Source organism: Schistocerca nitens, chromosome 1, assembly GCF_023898315.1.
Source record: "Schistocerca nitens isolate TAMUIC-IGC-003100 chromosome 1, iqSchNite1.1, whole genome shotgun sequence".
NCBI classification, from domain to species: domain Eukaryota; kingdom Metazoa; phylum Arthropoda; class Insecta; order Orthoptera; family Acrididae; genus Schistocerca; species Schistocerca nitens.
The window spans coordinates 571247243-571263661 of NC_064614.1; the positions used below are offsets into that span (position 1 = coordinate 571247243).

A 16419-nucleotide genomic window follows, 5' to 3' on the forward strand; every position below is an offset into this window, starting at 1 on the left:
TAGATTTAAGTGTCAGGAAGTTGTTTCCAAAAGTATTTGTATGGAGTGTAGCCATGTATGGAAGTGAAACATGGACGATAACTAGTATGGACAAGAAGAGAATAGAAGCTTTCGAAATGTGGTGCTACAGAAGAATGCTGAACATTAGATGCATACATCAGTAACTGATGAGGAGGTACTGAATAGAATTGAGGAGAAGAGGAATTTGTGGCACAACTTGATTAGAAGAAGGGATCAGTTGGTAGGACATGTTCTGAGGCATCCAGGGATGACCACTTTAGTATTGGAGGGAAGCACAGAGGGTAAAAATTGTAGAGGGAGATGAAGCAATGAATACACTAAATAGATTCAGAAGGATATAGTTTGCAGTAGTTACTCGGAGATGAAGAAGCTTGCACAGGATAGAGTAGTAGGAAGAGCTGCATCAAACAAGACTCTGGACTGAAGACCAAAACAACGACAGTGACACTTGGTTTAAGAATCATAAAAGAAGGTTGTATACATGGAAAAATCTGAAGACATTGGAAGGTTTGGGCCTGATTTTATAATGGTAAGAGAGAGAGTTAAGAACCAGGATTTAAACTGTAAAACATTTCTAGGATCAGATGTGGACTCTGACCCTAATTTATTGGTTATACTGTAGATTAAAAGTGAAGAAATAGGAAAAAGGTCGGAAATTAAGGAGATGGGGCCTGGATATGTTGAAAGGATCAAATGTTGGAGCATTAAACAACAGTGAACTAGAACATGGAACAGGAATACACAAGAAGATGAATGGGTAGTATTGGGAAATGAAATAGTAAAGGTGACAGAGGATCAAATACGTAAAAAGACAAGGCCTAGTAGAAATCCTTGGTAACACAAGAGATATTGAATTTTAATTGATGAAATGAGAAAATATAAAAATGCAGAATATGAAGCAGATGAACGGGAATACAAACATTTAAAAAATCAGATTGACAGGAAGTGCAAAATGGCTAAGCAAGCATATTTCGTTAGGGGAAAGGTAGACACCACGTACAGGAAAATTGAAGAGGCCTTTGTGGATAAGAGAAGCAGCTGTATGTATCAAGAGCTCAGATGGGAAACCAGTCCTAAGCAAAGAATGGCAATCTGAAAGGTGAATGGAGTATATAGAGGGCCTATTCAAGGGAGATAAAATTGAAGGTAACTTCATGGAAAGGGAAATGGATGCAGATGATGATGAAGATGACATGTGAGATACAGTACTGTGAGGAGAATTTGAGAGACTCTGAAAGACCTCAGTCAAAGTAAGATACCAGGAGTAGACAATATTCTGTCAAAACTACTGATGGCTTTGGGAGATCCAGCCATGACAAAACTCTTCCATCTGGTATGCAAGATGTACGAGACAGGTGAAATGCCCTCAGACTGAAAGAAGAATGTAATAATTCCAATTCCAATGAAAGCAGTTGCTGACATGTGTGAAAATTACTGAACTATCAGTGTAATGTGTGAAGCGTGCATAGGAATAGCGCTGTATGGCACATTTTGACATTTTGTAGAATCACATGGGGTAATATTGTATATCGCAGTCAGCATCGCCTGCTGTGATAGTTGACCTATTTACTGTCCAGTGTATTAAACTATCAGGTTAATACGTGAAGCATACATAGGAATAACGCTGTATGGCACATTTTGATATTTTGTAGAATCACATGGAGTAATATTGTATATCGCAGTCAACATCACCTGCTGTGACAGTTGACCTATTTATTGTCCAAGGGTGGCACTAGACAGCAAGAGAGAGACTGAGATTTTGCAGCTTTGTGCAAAAAATGCTGTATGTTACAAGAATAGTGGAGTGTAGCAATGTGACACATACCGCAAGTGGTTTGAAACGTGCAAATAGTGCACAGAAAATGAAAATTAACTTCAGTAATTAGCAGGATATTGAGAGGAAAAGACTTTGTGAAGTTGTATGGGCACTTAAATCACAAAAAGCAAAGGTAGTTCCTGCAAAACAGCATCCACAGCAGGTCAGTGGAATAATGCTCTATTGGTTTTGTTAAAAGTCGTATGTCTATAGAGTTGCATATGTATCCTGAACAGTGGTGTATGTGCCATGTAGAGTACATGGCTCTGACAACGTACGTTATGTGCATCTTCTGAAAACATTACAATAAAAATATATGATGAGAATAAAATTAACTACAGTTCTGTCTTTGTCATCGACAAGAAAATGTAATACACACTCTGAGCACTGCTATATTATTAAAAGAGAATGTGAAATATGATAATTCAGTTGAATCTTAAGTAGTAATACTGACTGCAAGATTTAGGGTCATGTATACAATTTCGAAGTGTGTTCAAAAGAATGATGCAAGGACATAAAGCTGGAAATTAAGTTACAGCTGTACGAAGAATGCTCTATTGGTTTTGTTAAAAGTCGTATGTCTATAGAGTAGCATATGTATCCTGAACAGTGGTGTATGTGCCATGTAGATTACATGGCTCTGACAACGTACATTATGTGCATCTTCTGAAAACATTACAATAAAAATATATGATGAGAATAACATTAACTACAGTTCTGTCTTTGTCATCGACAAGAAAATTTAATACACACTCTGAGCACTGCTATATTATTAAAAGAGAATGTGAAATATGATAATTCAGTTGGATCTTAAGTAGTAATATTGACTGCAATATTTAGGGTCATGTATACAATTTAGAAGTGTGTTCAAAAGAATGATGCAAGGACATAAAACTGGAAATTAAGTTACAGCTGTATGAAGAATATCATGCCTTGACACATAATAAGCAGCCAATTTACTTGATAACCTCCAGCCAGATGTAAGGAAGGTAAGACAGACAATACTTCACGTGAACAAGTTACTTTCAAATATGAAGCCCAGCCAACACAAGTGTCAAAAAACATTGCTTGACGTATTCTGCATCACCCGGCAATGAATACAGACTCTTTAATGTAAACTGGAAGGTGGAATGACGGCTCCTAAAGACATTCAAGGAAAACACATCAGTAAGTCACCTACATGCCATACCAAATGATGACAGGTCTCTCATTTGGAAACACATTTAGAGTTTTCTGAAACAGATGAGGCATTACAGCAGAAATAAATCCTCTAAAGAGTGTCTGTGCCCCAATCTCAACCTCTTCACAATGTATCGATTGCTTATGATTGCAGATTCAGACAAAATATAAATAAACAACATCAAACTTGAGAGTCAGTTGTGTCATGCAAAAGCAGATCAGGCATACAAAGTTTTAAAAAATGATATGGAAAAGGCTAAAAGGAACAACAATATACAAATGCTATATGAACTGACCTACAAAAGGTTTTCCTTTAACTTACACTGACACATTCCATGGTATTCTGCCAGAGACAGCTGTAACCATATAATTTCACAATTCATGACTTTGGTACAGGAAACAACACAGTAAATTTGTGGAATGAATCTTCCACAAGAGGAGGTTCAGGAAAAGTGGTTTCCTGTCTGCTTAAATTTGTGGTGCTTGAAGAAGGTATGAAATGCAAACTGATTGTATGATCTGAGCTTGGTGATGGGCAGAACAATAACTGGAGAGTTTAAAGACCTGTATTTCTGTCTGATCAGCTGCAAGTACACTCATTTTCTGTTGCCCTCCTGATGCACATAACGAGTCATTAGCAGCTAAAAATTTTCATTTCATAATTGTTAACACAACATTTTCAAATGACCCTTACTAAAGATTGACCTTGTGACCATGCACTCAAGGGTTTCCTTGTCTGCCTGAGAAATGAAGTATTGAAGAAGAGTCAGGTAAAAAAGTTAAGAAGTTTTGGAAAGGGCAATGACCATACTTGGGACGTTGTATCACCAGTCACTTTTAAACTCTAACTGCCTTTTTGTTCCATTATAGTTCACGTCAGTTATGTTAAGTCATTACTGGTTGGACTGCTGGAGTGTGTGGCACCAAGTTTCTGCAGTTTAAAGATGATACATAGATGCCCTACATAACATTAGTAATTTTGGTTCCTACTGGCATCAGCTATCCAGAATTAAAATTTCATGACACAGTTTTTCTCCACTTGGACACACAGCTACCCCCATGACTTGATATTTTCCTACAAAACATGCTTGCAAGTTTGAACTGAGTAATCTATGTTTGCTCTAACATATCTTTCTTGAGCCAGTGTTCTGTAAAGCATAGTACAGAAATATGATTTAGGTCATTCAACATTATTTCTGTTTCATTTAGTTTATTCAAGAGTGATTGAACATTTTGATGGTGTAATTTAAAATTAGTACAGGGAGTAAATCATTTCTTTCTTGGCCACTTACCTTGCTATTTGAGCTAATGTACTTAGTGGGAAAAAGTCCTCATGTTTTCCAGGGATGGCATTCATGGTGTTTGACGTATGGCTTGCTGGTTCACTGTATGTGGGTTCCTGCCTTTCTTCTGTTGAAATGTTCCCAATTTCCACTTTTTTATCATCCTTTCTTCTAAAATGGTTAAACAGCTCTGGCACCTAAACCAGACTGCTCTGTGTTACAGACTTCTACACTAGCAATTTCTGTATTATTCTATTTGGTCAAGAATCAGCAAAGTTTATTTTGCAGATGATACCAAAACTTGGATTAACCTCCAGAAAGAAATGAAGGAAACGAAAGAAAGTATTTATTATGCTGCTGACAAAGAGGCCATTATCACAGAGTTCAAGGATTTACAGGAGAAGGTATGTTCTTAGTGTATACATTTAACTACATTCATGGACAACTGATAGTTTAATCATCCATAAACTATGGTGTAAATTGAGACAGTGCATAATCTCATAAATTTACCAAAGATGATAGGAAAGGAAGTCATCTGTAACTTCCTTAAAGAATCATCCTAATATTCACCTCAAATATTTTATGGACACTTTGAAATATCTGAATCTCAATGGATGGCCAGACGGAGAGTTGAATTATGCTCTGTGGTACCTTGCTTGACAGTTATGATTAATACTTTGTGTTGCGTGGATTCAGATAAAAACCAATACAGAATTATTTTTAATGAATGATTGATTAGTTGCCACAGAAAAAATTTGAATCTACTGATTTTGATTTGCACAACAGGAGCAGTGCAGATATATACTAGAAAAGATTTGGAAGAAATAACATTCTTCAGATATTTCAGAAATTCTCTGAAATTTGATTTAATAAGATTTTATTTTGTATTAAGTTTTCATGGATTATTAGGTATCATGTGATAAAACATGATAAGGTATTTTAGTTTATTTTTGATAGAGCTGAAAAAACTGAAACTACATTTCCTACTAGTGGTTACCTAACATGATCAGTCGGTGCAGGTGGCAATCTATAAATCTGTGCTGTAGTCTTCTTATGATAACTTTTTTTTGTCAAAATTCATGTGTTAACAAATTAGTGAATTACTGGTTTTAGCAATATGAAATGCCGTCTTCAGATATGTGAAAGTAAATATGCCGAGGTTACAGGTGTAAAGTAATATAACAAGCACAGTAGCACATCCATGAAAACTTAATGGCAAAAAATTACATACCATAAAACCATGCAGTGATAGTTGCATCATACAAAGAATAACCACTTTGTTGCAAGCAGTGCATACAATGTGCTGTAAAATAAAAAATCTCATTGAATTCAAAGACAGATGAAAACCAAAGGCAAAATACACATATCAAAAAACGTTTTGCATCATCTCAGTTCCAAAATTTCCAGAATCTGTACAGAAAATTGGAATAGAGATCAACATAAACATCGTTTCTGCCCTTTTTATTGCTCATGAAAACCACACATTGCATGTTGTACCACCATACAGCAAGACCTTCAGAGGTGGTGGTCCAGATTGCTGTACACACCGGTACCTCTAATACCCAGAAGCACATCCTCTTGCATTGATGCATGCATTTATTCATCGTGGTATACTAATCACAAGTTCATCAAGGCACTGTTGGTTCAGATTGTCCCACTCCTCAACGGCGATTCAGTGTAGATCCCTCAGAGTGGTTGGTGGGTCACATCATCCATAAAGAGCCCTTTTTAATCTATCCCAGGCATGTTTGATAGGGTTCATGTCTGGAGAACATGCTGGACATTCTAGATGAGAGATGTTATCCTGAAGGAAGTCATTCACATGATGTGCACGATGTGGGCACGAATCGTCATCCATGAAGACGAATGCCTCGCCAATATGCTGCCAATATGTTTGCACTATCGGTTGGAGGATGGCATTCACGTATTGTACAGCCATTAAGGCACCTTCCATGACCATCAGCAGTATACATCGGCCCCACTTTATGCCATCCTAAAACAGCAGGGAACCTCCACCTTGCTGCACTCACTGGCGAGTGTGTCTAAGGCATTTGGCCTGACCAGGTTGCCTCAAAACATGATTGTCTGGTTGAAGGCATATGTGACAGTCATCAGTGAAGAGAACGTGATGCCAATCCTGAGCAATCCATTTGGCATGTTGTTGGGCCCATTTGTACCATGCTGCCTGGTGTCATGGTTGCAAAGATGGACTTCGCCATGAACTTTGGGAATGAAGTTGTGCATCATGCAGCCTATTGCCACAGTTTGAGTCATAACACAATGTCCTGTTGCTGCACGAAAAGCATTATTCAACATGTTGGCATTGCTGTCAGGGCTCATCCGAGCCATAATCTGTAGGTAGTGGTCATTCACTGCAGTAGTAGCCCTTGGGTGGCCTGAGCGAGGTATCTCATTGACAGTTCCTGTCTCTCTGTATCTAGTCCATGCTCGAACATGGCTTTGGCTTTGGTTCACTCCAAGATGCCAAGACACCCCTTGTTGAGAGCCCTTTCTGGCACAAAGTAGAGATGGGTCGAACTCGTTCATTCCCGTGAACTACTTCATTCGTTTCACTCTTTGCCGTGAAGCGTTCAAATCAAGTAGTTAATTCACGAAGTACGGAAGCCCGGCGAAGTTGCCCAGTTCGCCGCGACTACGCCCGCTTTGCCTCGCTCGTACAATAAAGCTTTGTCATACTTCATAATTTTACCAACAGATGGCCGAACTATGCAGTAACGTGCACGCAACGTTTTATGCTCTTACAGTGTCTGAGCTAACTTAAATAGAGCTTGGTCGAAGGGGACAAAGGAAAGATAAACAGAGAAGCCTGGCACATATAAAGAAGGTATTACATTTAATCTTGCCCGACATTTTCTCATGAAGCGCCCAAAAAAGTCTTTATCTGCTAAATTAAACATTCTTTGTTGTATTCATGGACTGAAACCTAGGGCTACCAACGAAATGCAGTAAAATTTTGTGTTCCTTTTCAAATTTAATGCGAAATAGAAGGAGTATGTTTACCACTGTCACAAATTCTATATACCTACCTTAAGTAGATTTTATTTTGTTGAGAATAATAACCCTCCACATTCAAAACGTAAACTGTCACCTGTAGTCATTGGTACGATTTCAAGTAAAATACCTCTTTCTGCGTTATTAACAAACCTTTTTATTTTCATGTTGGCTGTGCGTGCTGACACAGCCAGCCTCTTCATTTGTATCTTTAATATTCATTTGTCTGCAAGCGCTGCCAACTGTAGGCTACCCGTAGACACGAAGTATAACTGCACAAATAGTCACGGGTAATGATGTCAGCACTGCAGGGAACAGCTGACGCTGCCTTCCTCTCGCCCCTCACTTACACAACTCTCGTAAACCTATCGTTCCCCAAAAATAGCGCACGATTCGTCGACTGGCAGTAGAGGGAGGACTGAAGTGAAGGGAGGATGAGTGACATAGTGCCGATGTAGTGGGAGAGGGAGAGGGGAAGATAGTGAGTGAACTAGAAAAAAGTATGTAGTGTGCTATCTGTGAAGAGTATGAAGTACCAGTTCACTGAAATCGAGTGGTTAGTTCACACTTCACTGGAGTGAAGCGTTCATTTGAATGACTCATTCACGAGCTCCCCATCACTAGCACAAAGTAACAATGCGGATGTGATTGAACCGCAGTATTGACCATCTAGGCATGGTTGAACTACAGACAACACAAGCTGTAAACCTCCTTCCTAGTGGAATTACTGAAACTGATCGGCTGTCAGACCCTCTCCATCTAATTGACACTGCTCGTGCATGGTTGTTTACATCTTTGGGCAGGTTTAGTGACATCTCTGAACAGTCAAAGAGACTGTGTCTGTGATACAACATCCTCAGTCAATGTCTACCTTCAGGAGTTCTGGGAACCAGGGTGATCCAAAACTTTTTTGATGTGTGTGCAATACCGTATTTACTCGAATCTAAGCCGCACTTTTTTTCTGGTTTTTGTAATCCAAAAAACCGCCTGCGGCTTAGAATCGAGTGCAAAGTAAGCGGAAGTTCTGAAAAATGTTGGTAGGTGCCGCCACAACTAACTTCTGTCGTCGAATATATGTAGCGCTACGCAGGCATGCTTTACAGGCACAAAGACAAATACTAGCACCAAAACCTCTGCGTCAGTAAATAAATAAAAAAAAAAGGTGGAAGACGAGCTTTTTTTTCTCCGCCCCGAGTTTCGACCACTGCATTTTCATACATTATCCAACGAAGTAAATACAAATTCCGTATTGTTCCTCTTCGAACGTAGCAGCATTTCAATGTACTAAAGAAAATCCGACTGGCAAGACTGTTTGGGATATTTGTCAATATGGCCAGCTCTGCTTTCTGAATTTTTTCCTAACTGTGAGAAGAAATGGTTGCTAATAGGAACTTTTATGAATTGTGAATCACATGCAGTATTCTCTTCACCATAAGAATAATATGAATATAAACATTTTGCCATGTATTCCTTCGTGTTTGCTGCTATCTCATTTAAATCCTGTCCGCCTAATAAACTACGAAACTAGAGTGAGACAACAGCAGACGCGGAAGAATATACATACCATGTCATGTTTATATTCGTATTATTCTTATGCCTAATAGTGATACTGTCAGAAATGAAGCACAGCAATTGATTAGATTTTTAAATCTAAGATGACTATAATTTCTGTGCATAATGTAATGTACTAAAGAGGCATATGCAAAGATTTTCAAATGGAAAGAAATTTCGCTAAATTCTCGTTCAGAACATCTTCTATCATACGCAGTCTATTATTTGGTTCTTGTTGATCATTATCAAAGAAAGCAGCAGTGTAAGTAGCAACGAATAGCAGTCTCTTGCCATTGTTTCGCTAATGAGACGATTCCTCTCTTTGTTTTTTTTAATTGTAAGCGGCGGTAGCGTGCACAAAAGCAAGCCATGCTGCGAGCGGCGACAGGCCATAAACCCTCATTTTCAGAATGCGACAAACAATGCATGACACAGTACAGTAATACATTTTCAGCTCTGAGTGACGGAAACACCTATAACAAAGAGAACTGCACTTGTCAGATCAAAGAAAAATAAGCAATCAATTCACACCAGACGAAGCACGTGAAAAAGGAAGGGTATCCGTATAAATACGGACTGAGCACCTGACGCATAACAACAGCTACCTGGTAAAGCTTAACTGCTAAGCTTACGACTCGAACCAAACTACTACAGCTGTATCATCATTCATTCAACCTAAATTGTGTCTCATATTACAATGGACCAACTTTGTTTCGATTTGGAAGTGCGGCCTAAAACTTTTCTCTCCCCTTGAATTTCGAGTCTCAGATTTCAGGTGCGACTTAGATTCGGGAAAATTTTTTTCCTCGATTTCGAGTCTCATTTTTCAGGTGCGGCTTAGATTCGAGTGCGGCTTAAATTCGAGTAAATACGGTAATTAATACATCTAATTGTTGTGTCTTCTTTGCATGCTGTGTGTTTCTTTAGTGGATACAAGAGTGAGGAACAGAGAATTCAGCTATTAATTTATTCTACATATAATATCAAATACTAAATATAATAGATAACTTTGTTTCAGTATTTGCAGCATCTATTCTTCACAGTAGATTTGAATGTAGAGACATGTCAAGATTTGTGAATCTGTCACTCTTCAATACATTGTCTATTCAGAAGATTTCAAGCGACTATCAAAATCTGTAAATGTTATTCAACTAGCAAACACACAAAAAAGGGTTTCAGTGCATAAATGTTTGAACTTAAGTACATCCACTGCTGGAGCTCCAGAGAGGTGATGCTTGCATCTCATTGGTAGTAGTGTAATCATTTGTGGCATCACTCCCATGCCATGGTGGTGGCTCTAGGAAATGCAGTGGTGTAACTGGCAGTGCATGTATGGGATGATTATAATTAAAGTTAAACTTTCAGAACGCTGTAGAAATAAAGCAGGTGGTCGGAATGACATCAAATTTCAGTGGAATATCATCAGAGAAGGGGGAAAACGTATGGCAGAAAACAATAGTGTGAAAACTGATCAATAAGTAGTGCTGTATGTGTCAGAACACATAAATGAAAACACCTGTCATCCGCACGACTCATTGAAGTTGGTATAAGCATGCCGGGTACACGGCTTTACCTCCTTTCACGTCTGCGATGTTCACCGTGACTGTCTCAATGCAGGATTGCACCCTACTTGTAAAGCTGTGTTACAAGAATAATGACTATGTACGTTTTGCTCTGCAGAAGTTCCAGAGACTGAAGGGTTTGAAAAAAGGTATTGGTCCGATGACTGCTGTGGGTCTGGAGAAAATGATTCAGAAATTTGAAAAGACAGGTTCTTTTGGTGTACAACCTGGAAGAGGGAGGAAACGAATTGATTCAATGTCAATGGAATCAGTGGCCACAGCAATGCAGGAGGAGACAAGTGGTGATGTGCAAATGTGTAGTGCATGATGAATTGCCTGAACGTTGGACATACCTGTGTGCATGATGCATAAAATCCTACAAAACAACCTTCTTTGCTACCCATTCAAAATTACCCGTGTGCATGAGTTGCTTCCTCTTGACCTGCAAGAAAGAGAGATCTTTGCTTTAGAATTTCTTGCTCACATGGAAGTGGATAATGATTTGTCATTGAAGATTTTGTGGACAGACGAAGCCCACTTCCATCTAACAGGATATGTCAATACAGAGAACTGTCAAATATGGTCAGCGGAAAATCCACACGCAAATCAACTAGGACCATTTCATCCTGAAAAGGTCACTGTGTGGTGCAGTTTTATGGCATCATTTATGATAGGGCCATATATTTTTGAAGGGACAGGTACTTCCAGTCCTGTTATTTGTACTGTCACTGATAAGCAATATGGGTGTCTTTTGTGCAACCATGTCATTCCAGCCCTCCAACAGCTTGGATGTGTGGATGGGATCATTTTTATACAAGATGGTGCACCTCCACACATTGCAAATCAAGTTAAGCAGCTGCTGAAGCACCATTTCGGAAATGCTAGAATTATCAGCTGCCATTTCCTTACAGCCTCGCTGTCCCAATCACCTGATCTTAATCCATGTGACTTCTGGCATTGCAAAGATGTGTTCAGTATTCTGATTGCAAACTTAGCTGCATTGAAGGCATGCAATGTGCAACACATTCTGAATGTGACCCCGCAAACACTTTGATCATTCGTGGAACATGCTGTTTCTCGATTACAGCTCGTTGCAGAAAATGTAGGACAGTGCATTGAACATGTTTGCAACAGTCACACAGAAATTAATAATTCTATTCGATTGTGATTTATGCTTTTTATACGTTTCTTGGCCTCAAGACAATTAAAAATCACACCTGTACACACATGCATACTGAGTAGTACAGTTTGTTTAATGTCAAATGTACACCTTAGGCATTGTTGTATGATTCATTTGTCACTTGTAGATGACCACTATTAAATTATGATGCTTATAGCGCCATCTGTTGCTACATTTTGTAGCTATTTATTTTCCTTCTGCCATACATTTTCCCCAATCTCTGGTAATATTGCATTGCAATTTGACATTATTCTGACCAGTGGTGTTATTCCTACAGCACTTTCAAAGTTTAACTTTCATTATAATCATAGTGTATTTGTAAGTGCAGCTGACTAGATAATGGCTGGTACCTCACCAATAAGGAAAATTAAATAAAACATACCATAAGGAAGCTGAGGCATTACAGTAACATACCAGATGTGCAGCCACAATATGTGCACAACTTAGAATTTGTAAGACATAAACATAATAGTTTTAGGCCACATAATGTAATTTCATGGCTCAATGCCATGCTGGTTACGACACAGCAGCTGACAATTAGACCTAGAGTATAACGAAATTCTAAATGCTGAGAGGTACCAGCAGATGGTGGTCCACAATATGTCACATCAATTACAAATATAATAGGGTTTCACATTTGTATAACATTTTTTGTGAATAATATACAAACATGTGAAAATGAAATCAAAATACTTTATGCAGATGATGTGACTATGCTAAATGTTTCCAACAATTTGGAGCCACTTGAACAAAACACATTCATATCAGTCAGTTGTACAGCACAATGGCTCTCTGAAAATGAGTTAATTATTACTCTGCAAAAAACTATGTACATGGTCTTCAAAAATAAACAAAAAGAAGAACATATGGACATTTTCTTCGATGAAAAAGTACTGGATGAAGTAGCTTCAGTTATGTTTTTGGGCATTACAATAGACAGTGAGCTAAATTGGAAACAGCAGATAAATATTGTTTCCAGTAAGCTAAGCTCAGTGATATTTATAATGAAACAACTGTCTCAGTAAACTCACTGAGACCTCTTGTCCACTGTCTATCATGGACTTTTTGAACCATACATGCAATATGGAAACACAATATGGGGAAACACAACTATCACAGGAATGAAGAAAATATTCACATTACAGAAGCAAGCCATTCGAATTATATTCAAAAAGAAGCAAAAAGAATCATGTAAAAGTTGTTTTAAAATTTCCGTCATTGTATATATTCAAGACCATTGTGAGTGCATTACGTGATCACACAAATCTGGAGACTAATGAGACTGTTCATACACACAAGGAACAGAAAACAACTGCGTTGCACTCCACATAGACTTACGATTTTTGAAGAAGGACCCAAATACTCTGGCATCAAGATAATACAAGCAATGCCAAGGGAATTACAAGACTTCAAAACTGAGAAAACACTCCTCACAACTCTAAAATAATTTCTGATACAATGAGAATTTTATAGTGTAGCTGCCTACATTAGCAAACAGTGATCAAAAGTTCATCCTATGAGTGATAAATCTCACTGATAAAGGGAATCTAACATCAAAAATAGCATGTACCATGTAATTAATATGGCAAAAATACACTAATTATATGTAAAGAGACAAAGTCTACTGTGAAGTGCCACAGATAGTGGCAAATGGCATAGAAATTATTCATTGAATTTATTTATTTATACATGACAGTGACATAATACAGCATCTGCAATATTAGAAGATATAAATACAACTGGCTTTAGAGGAAAACTACACAAGAGAAGCCAAATAAGATTTGTTCTTATTGGTTAGTTTTGCTGCAAGTGAAGGTCGACAAAATTTAACAATTGTGGAATAGGAACCAGTGAAACAAGTTACTTGCAATGTGGGATGGCAATATAAAATACATTTCATGTATATTTTTAAACATGCAACAGGCTCAAACTATACATATTATATAATTTTATTCATTCAAGTTACATCTTTACATCAATGTGCTATCACTGTATGAGTAAATTTGTAGTTGTTTTAGAACCATTAGACACAAATTCTGAAAATACATAGTGTGGCTAGCTATATGAGGGTTATTAACAGAAGTTAGACTCAGGGACCAACTATGTTATACACTTGCAGCAATACTTTATTTTCACATCTTGAATAATTTAGATTAATGAGGGAACATTATTATTTTTTTTGTAATTGTAACATTATCTTTCATACATACCAGTACCATGTACTATAAGCACTGTGTTGCTATTATTTTTGTAATACCTATGTCATATGCAAAGCGGGAGTCTTTTATTAGTACTAAGGTATAACATGTAATTCCATAAAAGCAACATCTCGTAGCATGTTAATGATTTGACCAAATCAGAGTAACACTCTTTAGCTTGCAGTCTAAGTCCTAAGTAAAATACCACAAGAGTACTAATGGGAAAGATGAAACTCCATGACAGTTGGAGAATATCAATTTTGTACCCGAAGAAGCAACCATATATAATTACCATACCTAAAATAGTGTAGACTCAAATTAAATAACAATAAAACAACTACTAAAGTGTACAACTTTCTATGTATGCAGCCTATGGTATGTTTAACTCAGCTTATAATCTATTGGTTAGTGAACGTTGCCTGTATTTGCTGTGACAATTATGGTAGTGGAACTGTGATTACAAAAAACCTTCACCCAGTGTAATGTTAAAATTGCAGCTCAAGGTCTAGGTCCAAATATTCAAGTTATGAGGTCTGCTAACTGGGTAGTGATAAAATAACACTAAACACCCTCCAAAAGCCCTGAAATGGTAAGGCAAATAAAACCATATCTCAGCAGGCACACAATGCAGTATGGGCCACATAGCCAGAGGTCCAACCCAAAAATAATGTAGTACATTGTGGATAGCAACATATGATCCTAGCATGAGGAGTAACATTTTCACCTGTTGACTAGTGTTAAAAAAAGTTACATGTGTAGGCTAAGATCTACCATCATTTCAGCATCTCATAACCACACAGGTTTGCATCAGATAGGAGAAAATAAAAAAGGCATTCAAGTTAAAATTCAACAATTGATGAAAATACTGTATTGATCAGACAGGGTGGTCATTCACCGTGAGGTACTGGGAATGTACCAATAGCAGCAATAGAACCATCCTTGAATCCCATTTGAAGAATTTGCAAGCATAAAGTAGCAGATATATAGCAGAATACAGCTGTCTGTCCTCCATATAACCCTGAAGGGAAGAACACTAGATATCTTTAAGGAAATACAGATTTATACTAACAACAAAAAACTGCTAATATAAATCCTTAACAACCAGTTAGAATTTAACCAGGAAAACTATTTTTCTTGGTTCGATAATTTACAATAACATTATGACATGATGCAAAATAGTGTGATTATGAGATGTTGAAATGATGGTAGACCTTAGCCTACTTGTTAGCACCAATCAACAGGTGAAAATGTTACTCTTTATGCTATGACCATCTGCTGCTACCCACAATGTACCACATTATTGTTGGCTTCATCTGACTTAGATCTCAGGTTATGTGGACATTACTGCTTAAGATGCCTATTGAGATATACTTTTATTTATCTTACCATTTCAAAGTTTTTGGAGGGTGTTTAGTCTTATTGTATCACTGTGTGGTTAGCAGACCTTGAGTGCTTTGACCTAGAACTTGAACTATATTACAAAAATACACTAGGTAAAGGTTTTTTGTAATCACAGTTCCACTACCACACTTACCACAGCAAATACAGACAACTTTCTGTAACCAGTAGAATATAATTTATTCATTTTTATTTATTTATTATCTTTTTTGCATATAGTCACCAACTGGTGAATTTTACACATGTCACAGCATTTTTATATAATTTTTCTACAAACAGTTGGAATTTGCATTTCACATGTACAAGAAGCCACTCACAAGGGCTGCACTTGGTAATATATGGTACAGTACTTCATAAGGCAACATCAGTTGTTACATAGTACAGGTATTTGAATTTATAGCATGTAGTTACAAAAATAATATACAGGGTTATTACAAATGATTGAGGCGATTTCACAGCTCTACAATAACTTTATTATTTGAGATATTTTCACAATGCTTTGCACACACATACAAAAACTCAAAAAGTTTTTTTAGGCATTCACAAATGTTCGATATGTGCCCCTTTAGTGATTCGGCAGACATCAAGCCGATAATCAAGTTCCTCCCACACTCGGCGCAGCATGTCCCCATCAATGAGTTTGAAAGCATCGTTGATGCGAGCTCGCAGTTCTGGCACGTTTCTTGGTAGAGGAGGTTTAAACACTGAATCTTTCACATAACCCCACAGAAAGAAATCGTATGGGGTTAAGTTGGGAGAACATGGAGGCCATGACATGAATTGCTGATCATGATCTCCACCATGACCGATCCATCGGTTTTCCAATCTCCTGTTTAAGAAATGCCGAACATCATGATGGAAGTGCGGTGGAGCACCATCCTGTTGAAAGATGAAGTCGGCGCTGTCGGTCTCCAGTTGTGCCATGAGCCAATTTTCCAGCATGTCCAGATACACGTGTCCTGTAACGTTTTTTTCGCAGAAGAAAAAGGGGCCGTAAACTTTAAACCGTGAGATTGCACAAAACACGTTAACTTTCGGTGAATTGCGAATTTGCTGCACGAATGTGTGAGGATTCTCTACCGCCCAGATTTGCACATTGTGTCTGTTCACTTCACCATTAAGAAAAAATGTTGCTTCATCACTGAAAACAAATTTCGCACTGAACGCATCCTCTTCCATGAGCTGTTGCAACCGCGCCGAAAATTCAAAGCGTTTGAAT

At 37.8% G+C, this 16419-nt stretch overlaps 1 protein-coding gene across 1 annotated transcript in view; it reads left to right on the plus strand.

The window, feature by feature from the left end:
* The first annotated feature begins 5225 nt into the window (after positions 1-5225).
* Positions 5226-16419, plus strand: part of LOC126260577 (cilia- and flagella-associated protein 43) — a 299972-nt gene continuing 288778 nt past the window's right edge. Inside the window, exons 1-4 of the mRNA XM_049957946.1 lie at positions 5226-5233; positions 5413-5472; positions 5546-5604; positions 9063-9124. Coding sequence (XP_049813903.1) covers positions 5226-5233; positions 5413-5472; positions 5546-5604; positions 9063-9124 — 189 coding nt within the window. The remainder of the gene's footprint in view (positions 5234-5412; positions 5473-5545; positions 5605-9062; positions 9125-16419) is intronic.